Source organism: Salmo trutta, chromosome 34 (genome assembly GCF_901001165.1).
Source record: "Salmo trutta chromosome 34, fSalTru1.1, whole genome shotgun sequence".
Taxonomy (NCBI): Eukaryota; Metazoa; Chordata; class Actinopteri; order Salmoniformes; family Salmonidae; genus Salmo; species Salmo trutta.
In genome coordinates, this window is record NC_042990.1 from 28870786 (window position 1) to 28883710 (window position 12925).

The 12925-nt window shown below is 43.2% G+C and overlaps 1 protein-coding gene across 2 annotated transcripts in view; it reads right to left on the minus strand.

Annotated features, from left to right (window-relative positions):
* Positions 1-12925, minus strand: part of LOC115173961 (MAGUK p55 subfamily member 6) — a 57211-nt gene that overhangs the window by 3535 nt on the left and 40751 nt on the right. For both annotated transcript variants that reach the window (XM_029732491.1, XM_029732490.1), the window contains exons 4-6: positions 5462-5614; positions 4988-5215; positions 474-605 (exon numbers count right to left, since the gene is read on the minus strand). In XM_029732491.1, the coding sequence (XP_029588351.1) occupies positions 474-605; positions 4988-5215; positions 5462-5614 (513 nt within the window). The remainder of the gene's footprint in view (positions 1-473; positions 606-4987; positions 5216-5461; positions 5615-12925) is intronic.

A 12925-nucleotide genomic window follows, 5' to 3' on the forward strand; every position in this document is an offset into this window, starting at 1 on the left:
AAAACCAGTAGAAATCAGTAGAAGTTACAAACCAATATAAAACCAGTAGAAGTTACAAACCAATATAAAACCAGTAGAAATCAGTAGAAGTTACAAACCAATATAAAACCAGTAGAAATCAGTAGAAGTTACAAACCAATATAAAACCAGCAGAAATCAGTAGAAGTTACAAACCAATATAAAACCAGCAGAGACCAGTAGAAACCAGTAGAAGTTACAAACCAATATAAACCAGTAGAAATCAGTAGAAGTTACAAACCAATATAAACCAGCAGAGACCAGTAGAAGTTACAAACCAATATAAAACCAGTAGAAATCAGTAGAAGTTACAAACCAATATTAAACCAGTAGAAATCAGTAGAAGTTACAAACCAATATTAAACCAGTAGAAATCAGTAGAAGTTACAAACCAATATTAAACCAGTAGAAACCAGAACAAAAAAAGATGTATTGTTGTTGAGGATCACCATCACCTGCCACCAGTTGGGGTCCTCCCTGTTGACGATCTGAAGGAGGTCCCCCCTCTTGAAGCCAATCCCCGCCTCTCGGCACGGGATCAGATGGTCATTTGCTGGATCGTAGTCAAAGTGGGGTTGCACGTACACCTGAGAAAAAGGAAGTTTGATGTTAATCAATGGTGCTTCTACAACCAAACGATAACTATATACAGTCAACACAGGGTTTTTCTACACACAACAGCTAGGTAGATACAGTTAGTGGAAGGATTAGTGTTTTTCTACACACAACAGCTAGGTAGATAAGGTTAGTGGAAGGATTAGTGTTTTTCTACACACAACAGCTAGGTAGATAAGGTTAGAGGAAGGATTAGTGTTTTTCTACATACAACAGCTAGGTAGATAAGGTTAGTGGAAGGATTAGTGTTTTTCTACATACAACAGCTAGGTAGATACAGTTTAGTGGAAGGATTAGTGTTTTTCTACACACAACAGCTAGGTAGATAAGGTTAGTGGAAGGATTAGTGTTTTTCTACACACAACAGCTAGGTAGATAAGGTTAGTGGAAGGATTAGTGTTTTTCTACACACAACAGCTAGGTAGATAAGGTTAGTGGAAGGATTAGTGTTTTTCTACATACAACAGCTAGGTAGATACAGTTAGTGGAAGGATTAGTGTTTTTCTACACACAACAGCTAGGTAGATAAGGTTAGTGGAAGGATTAGTGTTTTTCTACATACAACAGCTAGGTAGATAAGGTTAGTGGAAGGATTAGTGTTTTTCTACACACAACAGCTAGGTAGATAAGGTTAGAGGAAGGATTAGTTTTTTCTACACACAACAGCTAGGTAGATACAGTTAGTGGAAGGATTAGTGTTTTTCTACACACAACAGCTAGGTAGATAAGGTTAGTGGAAGGATTAGTGTTTTTCTACACACAACAGCTAGGTAGATAAGGTTAGTGGAAGGATTAGTGTTTTTCTACACACAACAGCTAGGTAGATAAGGTTAGAGGAAGGATTAGTTTTTTTCTACACACAACAGCTAGGTAGATACAGTTAGTGGAAGGATTAGTGTTTTTCTACACACAACAGCTAGGTAGATAAGGTTAGTGGAAGGATTAGTGTTTTTCTACACACAACAGCTAGGTAGATACAGTTAGTGGAAGGATTAGTGTTTTTCTACACACAACAGCTAGGTAGATAAGGTTAGTGGAAGGATTAGTGTTTTTCTACACACAACAGCTAGGTAGATAAGGTTAGTGGAAGGATTAGTGTTTTTCTACATACAACAGCTAGGTAGATAAGGTTAGTGGAAGGATTAGTGTTTTTCTACATACAACAGCTAGGTAGATAAGGTTAGTGGAAGGATTAGTGTTTTTCTACACACAACAGCTAGGTAGATAAGGTTAGTGGAAGGATTAGTGTTTTTCTACATACAACAGCTAGGTAGATAAGGTTGGTGGAAGGATTAGTGTTTTTCTACACACAACAGCTAGGTAGATACAGTTAGTGGAAGGATTAGTGTTTTTCTACACACAACAGCTAGGTAGATAAGGTTAGTGGAAGGATTAGTGTTTTTCTACATACAACAGCTAGGTAGATAAGGTTAGTGGAAGGATTAGTGTTTTTCTACACACAACAGCTAGGTAGATAAGGTTAGTGGAAGGATTAGTGTTTTTCTACATACAACAGCTAGGTAGATAAGGTTGGTGGAAGGATTAGTGTTTTTCTACACACAACAGCTAGGTAGATACAGTTAGTGGAAGGATTAGTGTTTTTCTACACACAACAGCTAGGTAGATACAGTTAGTGGAAGGATTAGTGTTTTTCTACACACAACAGCTAGGTAGATACAGTTAGTGGAAGGATTAGTGTTTTTCTACACACAACAGCTAGGTAGATACAGTTAGTGGAAGGATTAGTGTTTTTCTACATACAACAGCTAGGTAGATACAGTTAGTGGAAGGATTAGTGTTTTTCTACACACAACAGCTAGGTAGATACAGTTAGTGGAAGGATTAGTGTTTTTCTACACACAACAGCTAGGTAGATAAGGTTAGTGGAAGGATTAGTGTTTTTCTACATACAACAGCTAGGTAGATAAGGTTAGTGGAAGGATTAGTGTTTTTCTACACACAACAGCTAGGTAGATACAGTTAGTGGAAGGATTAGTGTTTTTCTACACACAACAGCTAGGTAGATAAGGTTAGTGGAAGGATTAGTGTTTTTCTACATACAACAGCTAGGTAGATAAGGTTAGTGGAAGGATTAGTGTTTTTCTACATACAACAGCTAGGTAGATAAGGTTAGTGGAAGGATTAGTGTTTTTCTACATACAACAGCTAGGTAGATAAGGTTAGTGGAAGGATTAGTGTTTTTCTACACACAACAGCTAGGTAGATACAGTTAGTGGAAGGATTAGTGTTTTTCTACATACAACAGCTAGGTAGATACAGTTAGTGGAAGGATTAGTGTTTTTCTACACACAACAGCTAGGTAGATACAGTTAGTGGAAGGATTAGTGTTTTTCTACACACAACAGCTAGGTAGATAAGGTTAGTGGAAGGATTAGTGTTTTTCTACATACAACAGCTAGGTAGATACAGTTAGTGGAAGGATTAGTGTTTTTCTACACACAACAGCTAGGTAGATACAGTTAGTGGAAGGATTAGTGTTTTTCTACACACAACAGCTAGGTAGATACAGTTAGTGGAAGGATTAGTGTTTTTCTACATACAACAGCTAGGTAGATACAGTTAGTGGAAGGATTAGTGTTTTTCTACATACAACAGCTAGGTAGATACAGTTAGTGGAAGGATTAGTGTTTTTCTACATACAACAGCTAGGTAGATAAGGTTAGTGGAAGGATTAGTGTTTTTCTACACACAACAGCTAGGTAGATAAGGTTAGTGGAAGGATTAGTGTTTTTCTACATACAACAGCTAGGTAGATAAGGTTGGTGGAAGGATTAGTGTTTTTCTACACACAACAGCTAGGTAGATAAGGTTAGTGGAAGGATTAGTGTTTTTCTACACACAACAGCTAGGTAGATAAGGTTAGTGGAAGGATTAGTGTTTTTCTACATACAACAGCTAGGTAGATAAGGTTAGTGGAAGGATTAGTGTTTTTCTACACACAACAGCTAGGTAGATACAGTTAGTGGAAGGATTAGTGTTTTTCTACATACAACAGCTAGGTAGATAAGGTTAGTGGAAGGATTAGTGTTTTTCTACACACAACAGCTAGGTAGATACAGTTAGTGGAAGGATTAGTGTTTTTCTACATACAACAGCTAGGTAGATAAGGTTAGTGGAAGGATTACACACACACACACACACACACCACACACACACACACACACACACACACACACACACACACACACACACACACACACACACACACACACACACACACACACACACACACACACAAGATATCTAGTGCAGGACTGACCACAGGCATTCACATCCTGCCAACAGAGGTATTTGCCAAGAGAGGTGCGTGGTCTGGGCACTGTCAGCTTACACTGGCAGCCAGACAGAAACACTGAAACAAGATCCGGACTGGATGTGTGTGTGTGTGACATTTGAGATAGTGTGTGTGAGTATGTACAGTGTTGGTGTGTGTGTCTCCCTGGCCCAGATACTCTGTGGAGGGTTATTAATAGGGCTCTCAGCCAGGGTTCAGATTCCAGAGCAGGGCATTCTGGGACGGCCCCAGGACTCACTTCACCACCAGTCCCCCACCAGCACCACCAAACATCTGCAGCTGTTACACAGCCAAATAAGAGCAGTCTGTGAGTGTGTGTGTCTGTGTGTGGACCTGCGTGATTGTATCCATTCATGTGGCTGTTTAAGTGATGGAGTATGTGTGACGGGTGAGAAAGAAGGACAGAGAGAGAGAGAGAGAGAAAGAGAGAGAGAGGGAGAGATATGGAGAAGGGGAGAGAGAGAGAGGGAGAGAGAGAGAGAGAGAAAGGGAGAGGGGGAGAGAGGGAAAAAGAGGGGGCAGAGAGAGAGGGGGAGAGAGGGAGAGGGGGAGAAAGAGAGAGAGGGGGAGAAAGAGAGAGAGGGGGAGAGGGGGAGAGAGCGAGAGAGAGAGGGAGAGAGAGAGAGAGAGGGAGAGAGAGCGATAGAGAGAGAGCATGAATGCTTGAGTGTGAGAGGGCACACGTGTACATCCATGTGTGTGTCCCTGCATGTACTGTGTTTGTATGAGCATGTGTGTGTACCTGCATGTGCTGTGTTTGTATGAGCATGTGTGTGTACCTGCATGTGCTGTGTTTGTATGAGCATGTGTGTGTACCTGCATGTGCTGTGTTTGTATGAGCATGTGTGTGTCCCTGCATGTGCTGTGTTTGTATGAGCATGTGTGTGTCCCTGCATGTGCTGTGTTTGTATGAGCATGTGTGTGTACCTGCATGTGCTGTGTTTGTATGAGCATGTGTGTGTCCCTGCATGTGCTGTGTTTGTATGAGCATGTGTGTGTCCCTGCATGTGCTGTGTTTGTATGAGCATGTGTGTGTACCTGTGGTGGGGCGGGAGCATCTCTATAACTAGGCAGTATCTTCAGAGTGATTCCTCCGCTGCAGTCCTTCAGCATCTCCTGCAGCTCAGTGGGGTTGTTCCCTACGTCCCGCCCATTCACTTCCTTTATGATGTCACCCACGTGCAGCAGACCCTGCCTGTCAATCATTCCTCCATGGAGGATCCTAGCGATGACCAGCTCCTCCTTCTCCACTCTGAACGTCACTCCCTGAGAGAGGGAAGGAACAGATAGATCGTCAATGAAATCATTGCAGAGATGCAGAAACGCACACAAGCAGGAACAAATGCACACACACACACACACACACACACACACACACACACACACGCGCGCGCGCGCACACACACACACACACACACACACACACACACACACACACACACACACAAACTCTCCATCTCTCTCCCTCTCGATCTCTCCCACACTCACTCTCTCTCTCTCTCACTCACTCACCAGTGGTTCTCCAGCCTTCTTGCAGATGCCGATCATGCGTACAGCATCGGCCTGCATCAGAGAACTGTTCCCCAGATCTTCATTAAACAGCTCCGCTGGGGGCACGGCCTCATAGCACTTAGAGGCTACCATGTCGTGGGCCTCCAGGAGCGACTGAGAGGGAGAGAGAGGGGGAGAGGGGGAGAGGGGGATAGAAAGCGATGGAGAGATAGAGGGATGGAGAGAGGAGGATGGAGAGATGGGGAGAGGGGATAGAAAGGGATGGAGAGATAGAAGGATGGAGAGAGGAGGATGGAGAGATGGGGAGAGGGGGATGGAGAGAGGGGGATGGAGAGAGGGGGATGGAGAGATGGAGAGAGATAGAGAGAGGGGGATGAGAGATGGAGAGAGAGGGGTTGGAGAGATGGAGAGAGCGGTAGAGATAGAGAGAAGGAGAGAGATATAGAGGGGGGAGAGATAGAGAGAGGGGATGGAGAGATTGGAGAGAGCAGAAGAGATAGAGAGAAGGAGAGAGATATAGAGGGGGGGAGAGTAGAGAGAGGGGATGGAGAGATGGAGAGAGCGGTAGAGATAGAGAGAAGGGGAGAGATATAGAGGGGGGGAGAGATAGAGAGAGGGGGATGGAGAGATGGAGAGAGCGGTAGAGATAGAGAGAAGGAGAGAGATATAGAGGCGGGAGAGATAGAGAGAGGGGGATGGAGAGATTGGAGAGAGCAGAAGAGATAGAGAGAAGGAGAGAGATATAGAGGGGGGGAGAGATAGAGAGAGGGGGATGGAGAGATTGGAGAGAGCAGAAGAGATAGAGAGAAGGAGAGAGATATAGAGGGGGAGAGATAGAGAGAGGGGGATGGAGAGATGGAGAGAGCGGTAGAGATAGAGAGAAGGGGAGAGATATAGAGGGGGGGAGAGATAGAGAGAGGGGGATGGGAGAGATGGAGAGAGCGGTAGAGATAGAGAGAAGGGGAGAGATATAGAGGGGGGGAGAGATAGAGAGAGGGGGATGGAGAGATGGAGAGAGCGGTAGAGATAGAGAGAAGGGGAGAGATATAGAGGGGGGAGAGATAGAGAGAGGGGGATGGAGAGATTGGAGAGAGCAGAAGAGATAGAGAGAAGGAGAGAGATATAGAGGGGGGAGAGATAGAGAGAGGGGGATGGAGAGATGGAGAGAGCAGAAGAGATAGAGAGAAGGGGAGAGATATAGGGGGGGAGAGATAGAGAGAGGGGGATGGAGAGATGGAGAGAGCGGTAGAGATAGAGAGAAGGGGAGAGATATAGAGGGGGGGAGAGATAGAGGTGGATGGAGAGATGGGGAGAGTGAGGGGGATGGAGAGAGAGAGGGGGATAGAGAGATGAGATAGAGGGGGAGAAAGAGAGAGTGAAAGGGAATGAGCAGAAGGACAGATGAGAAATGTAAGAATGAGAAGTTAGTAAAATGGGAAGATAAGAGAAACATTTGTCATGTGCGTCGAATACAACAGGTGTAGACTTACAGTGAAATGCTTACTTACAAGCCCTTAACCAACAACGCAGTTTTATGAAAAAATATGTTAAGTAAAAAATTGATAAGTAAAAAAATAAGAAATAAAAGTAATAAATAATTAAAGACAAGCAGTAAAATAACAATAGCGAGGCTATATAGAGGGGGTACCGGTACAGAGTCAATGTGCAGGGGCACCGGTTAGTCGAGGTAATTGAGGTAATGTGTACATGTAGGTAGAGTGGAATCCGCAGTAGGGGAAACAGGTTGTTATCGTTTTGTTGATGAAGCAGAGCTGGGGAGCATCAAGGTTAAAAATTGCAGTACATATGCTGCTGTTCTATCACACATGCAATGATGTCAGAGGAAAAATAATCTGGGTCCCTTGTTTCCAGTCTTTGTTGTTGTAATATCACAAACGGACGTGGCAATTTGACTATTAACAGGGATGCAAACTGGTGAGGGCCCAAATATGTGCTTGTGTTGTCACAATAGCAACATTTGACTAAGGATGCGAGACCAGGCAAAGAATAATGGTACTGAGTACTAGGCCTATTGTCATAGCACAAAGAAAAGTACAACATTATGTAATGCCCTCTTGCCCCGCAAAAAAAGACATGTTTGCTTAAGATATAGCTAGGTATATGCATCTTAGTTTTGAAGCGCATCTCTTTGAGTGGGCTATCAATCTCTTTTCTGTTGTTCCTGTGCCATCCAGATTTGTGCATAACCTATTGGTCAAGTTACCAGGTTGTTAGTTAGCTAGGTAACATGACTAAACAAGGTTGTTTGCTATCTAACCCCCAATTAGCGGCCCGCCAGTGGTTTATGAAATGATATGAAATGTGTTGTGAATTGTGGTAGAAAAAGGAAAAGTAGCTCTGGTAATAGGGTGCATAACTTTTGAATGTTTTGGGGGCGAAAGATACCCAGTTTTCAGTGATGTAAAGGTGCAAGCATGACTGTCACTGTACTCTGTTATGGCACTGATTCAGAGGGGTTGGCTTAAGACATGAAATGAAGACATTTCAGATGAATGCATTCAGTTGTACAACTGACTAGGTATCCCATTTTCCCTTCCCTCAGAGGCTGCGTGACAGCGAAGTCAAACTGCCCTGTGCTCTTGGTTCTAACAGGCTGCGAGCTGCTCCAATAATTAGAAACAAATGCAACAACAGAAGACTCATAAGTGTCTTCACACCCCAGCTCCTCATCACGGCTAAAATAACTGATGGAGAAAAAGCGGAGAGAAGCAGGTGACGGCTAGTAGGGGACGCGTCTGGCTGATCACAGCTGTCACACGTGAGATTGGATGAAGCACTCATTCTGATATGACATATCTGACATCACGCTCTGAACTCTGCTTGATATCAGATCAAATGTTATTTATCACATGCTTTGTAAACAGCAGGGGTAGACTAACCGTGAAATGCTTACTTACAGGCCCTTCCTAACTAAAATAATATAAATAATAGAAAAATAATAATAAATACAGAATGAGTAACAATAACATGGCTATATACAGGAAGTACCAGTACCGAGTTGATGATAACATGGCTATATACAGGGAGTACCAGTACTGAGTTGATGATAACATGGCTATATACAGGGAGTACCAGTACTGAGTTGATGATAACATGGCTATATACAGGGAGTACCAGTACTGAGTTGATGATAACATGGCTATATACAGGGAGTACCAGCACTGAGTTGATGATAACATGGCTATATACAGGGAGTACCAGTACTGAGTTGATGATAACATGGCTATATACAGGGAGTACCAGTACTGAGTTGATGATAACATGGCTATATACAGGGAGTACCAGTACTGAGTTGATGATAACATGGCTATATACAGGGAGTACCAGTACTGAGTTGATGATAACATGGCTATATACAGGGAGTACCAGTACTGAGTTGATGATAACATGGCTATATACAGGAAGTACCAGTACCGAGTTGATGATAACATGGCTATATACAGGGAGTACCAGTACCGAGTTGATGATAACATGGCTATATACAGGGAGTACCAGCACTGAGTTGATGATAACATGGCTATATACAGGGAGTACCAGTACCGAGTTGATGATAACATGGCTATATACAGGGAGTACCAGTACCGAGTTGATGATAACATGGCTATATACAGGGAGTACCAGTACTGAGTTGATGATAACATGGCTATATACAGGGAGTACCAGTACCGAGTTGATGATAACATGGCTATATACAGGGAGTACCAGTACTGAGTTGATGATAACATGGCTATATACAGGGAGTACCAGTACTGAGTTGATGATAACATGGCTATATACAGGGAGTACCAGTACTGAGTTGATGATAACATGGCTATACACAGGGAGTACCAGTACTGAGTTGATGATAACATGGCTATATACAGGGAGTACCAGTACTGAGTTAATGATAACATGGCTATATACAGGGAGTACCAGTACTGAGTTAATGATAACATGGCTATATACAGGGAGTACCAGTACTGAGTTAATGATAACATGGCTATATACAGGGAGTACCAGTACTGAGTTGATGATAACATGGCTATATACAGGGAGTACCAGTACTGAGTTAATGATAACATGGCTATATACAGGGAGTACCAGTACTGAGTTAATGATAACATGGCTATACACAGGGAGTACCAGTACTGAGTTGATGATAACATGGCTATATACAGGGAGTACCAGTACTGAGTTGATGATAACATGGCTATATACAGGGCGTACCAGTACTGAGTTAATGATAACATGGCTATATACAGGGAGTACCAGTACTGAGTTGATGATAACATGGCTATATACAGGGAGTACCAGTACTGAGTTGATGATAACATGGCTATATACAGGGAGTACCAGTACTGAGTTGATGATAACATGGCTATATACAGGGAGTACCAGTACTGAGTTGATGATAACATGGCTATATACAGGGAGTACCAGTACTGAGTTGATGATAACATGGTTATATACAGGGAGTACCAGTACTGAGTTGATGATAACATGGCTATATACAGGGAGTACCAGTACTGAGTTAATGATAACATGGCTATATACAGGGAGTACCAGTACTGAGTTAATGATAACATGGCTATACACAGGGAGTACCAGTACTGAGTTGATGATAACATGGCTATATACAGGGAGTACCAGTACTGAGTTGATGATAACATGGCTATATACAGGGCGTACCAGTACTGAGTTAATGATAACATGGCTATATACAGGGAGTACCAGTACTGAGTTGATGATAACATGGCTATATACAGGGAGTACCAGTACTGAGTTGATGATAACATGGCTATATACAGGGAGTACCAGTACTGAGTTGATGATAACATGGCTATATACAGGGAGTACCAGTACCGAGTTGATGATAACATGGTTATATACAGGGAGTACCAGTACTGAGTTGATGATAACATGGCTATATACAGGGAGTACCAGTACTGAGTTGATGATAACATGGCTATATACAGGGAGTACCAGTACTGAGTTGATGATAACATGGCTATATACAGGGAGTACCAGTACCGAGTCCATTTGCAGGGGTACGAGGTCATTGAGGTAGATATGTACATATAACTAGCAATAAGTGACTGATAATAAACAGTAGCAGAAGCGTATGTGTCAAAAAAGTTAGTGCAAAAAAAGTCAATTCAGAGAGTTAAATAGTTAACTAAATAGCTACCAGGCTTGACTATTTAGCAGTCTCATGGCTTGGGGTTGAAGCTGTTCAGGGTCCTTTCGTATCCTGGAGTCTTTGACAATTTTCAGGGCCTTTCTCTGACACCGCCTGGTATAGAGGTCAGCGCATGCTCAGAGTACGCATCATGGAAATATGTCAGGCCTTGTGAATGTTAACCATGTTTAAAGGTCTTACGCACACTGGCTACGGAGAGTATGATCACACAGTTGTCCGGAACAGCTGGTGCTCTCATGCATGGTTCAGTCTTGCTTGAATCGAAGCGAGCAGAGAAGGCATTTAGCTTGTCTGGTAGGCTCACATCATTGGGCAGCTCGCGGCTGGGTTTCCCTTTGTACACCGTGATAGTTTGCAAGCCCTGTCACATCCGACGAGTGTCAGAGCCAGGTAGTAGGCTTCGATCTTAGTACTGTATTGACACTTTCCTGTTTGATGGTTTGTCGGAGGGTGTAACGGTCTTATTAGCGTTCGGGTTAGTGTCCCACTCCTTGAAAACGGCAGCTATAGCCTTCAGATTAGTGTGGATGTTGCCTGTAATCCATGGCTTATGGTTGGGATATGTACTGTGCATTCAAAGAAAAAAAAAGAAAAATAACGCATTTACATAAGTATTGAGACTCTTTGCTATGAGACTCGAAATTGAGCTCAGGTGCATCCTGTTTCCATTGATCATCCTTGAGATGTTTCTACAACTTGATTGGAGTCCACCTGTGGTAAATCTCTTTCGTATCGTTCGAGATTCCTAAATATTGGAAAGCTGCTGCGGTCATCCCCCTCTTCAAAGGGGGTGACACTCTAGACACAAACTGTTACAGACCTATATCCATCCTGCCCTGCCTTTCTAAAGTCTTCGAAAGCCAAGTTAACAAACAGATCACTGACCATTTCGAATCCCACCGTACCTTCTCCGCTGGGCAAGCCGTTTTCCGAGCTGGTCACGGGTGCACCTCAGCCACACTCAAGGTACTAAACGATATTATAACCGCCATCGATAAAAGACAGTGCTGTGCAGCCGTCTTCATCGACCTGGCCAAGGCTTTCGACTCTGTCAATCACCGTATTCTTATCGGCAGACTCAACAGCCTTGGTTTCTCAAATGACTGCCTTGCCTGGTTCCCCAACAACTTCTCAAATAGAGTTTAGTGTGTCATATCAAAGGGCCTGTTGTTCAGACCTCTGGCAGTCTCTATGGGGTACCACAGGGTTCAATTCTCGGGCCGAATCTCTTCTCTGTATATATCAACGATGTCGCTCTTGCTGTGGGTGATTCTCTGATCCACCTCTATGCAGATGACACCATTCTGTATACATCTAGCCCTTCTTTGGACACTGTCTTAACAAACCTACAAACAAGCTTCAATGCCATACAACACTTCTTCCGTTACCTCCAACTGCTCTTAAATGCTAGTAAAACTAAATGCATGCTATTCAACTGATCGCTACCCGCACCAGCCCGCCCGACTAGCATCACTACTCTGGACGGTTCTGACTTAGAATATGTGGACAATTACAAATACCTAGGTGTCTAGCTAGACTGAATACTCTCCTTCCAGACTCATATTAAGCATCTCCAATCCAAAGTTAAATCTAGAATTGGCTTCTTCCTATTTTGCAACAAAGCCTCCTTCACTCACATTGCCAAACATACCCTCGTAAAACTGACTATCCTACCGATCCTCGACTTCAGCAATGTAATTTACAAAATAGCCTCCAACACTCTACTCAGCAAACTGGATGCAGTGCCATCCGTTTTGTCACCAAAGCCCCTTATACCACCCAATACTGCGACCTGTATGCTCTCATCGGCTGGCCCTCGCTACATATTCGTTGCCAAACCCACTGGCTCCAGGTCATCTATAAGTCTATGCTAGGTAAAGCTCCGCCTTAGTTCAGCTCACTGGTCACCATAGCAACACCCACCCGTAGAACGTGCTCCAGCAGGTATATCTCACTGGTCATCCCCAAAGCCAACACCTATTTTGGCCGCCTTTCCTTCCATTTTTCTGCTGCCAATGACTGGAACGAATTGCAAAATTCGCTGAAGTTGGAGACTTATATCTCCCTCACTAACTTTAAACATCAGCTATCTGAGCAGCTTACCGATCGCTGCAGCTGTACACAGCCCATCTGTAAATAGCCCATCCAAGTACCTACCTCATCCCGATATTGTTTTTATTTACTTTTTTGCACACCAGTATTTCTACTTGCACATCATAATCTGCACATCTATCACTCCAGTGTTAATTTGCTAAATTGTAATT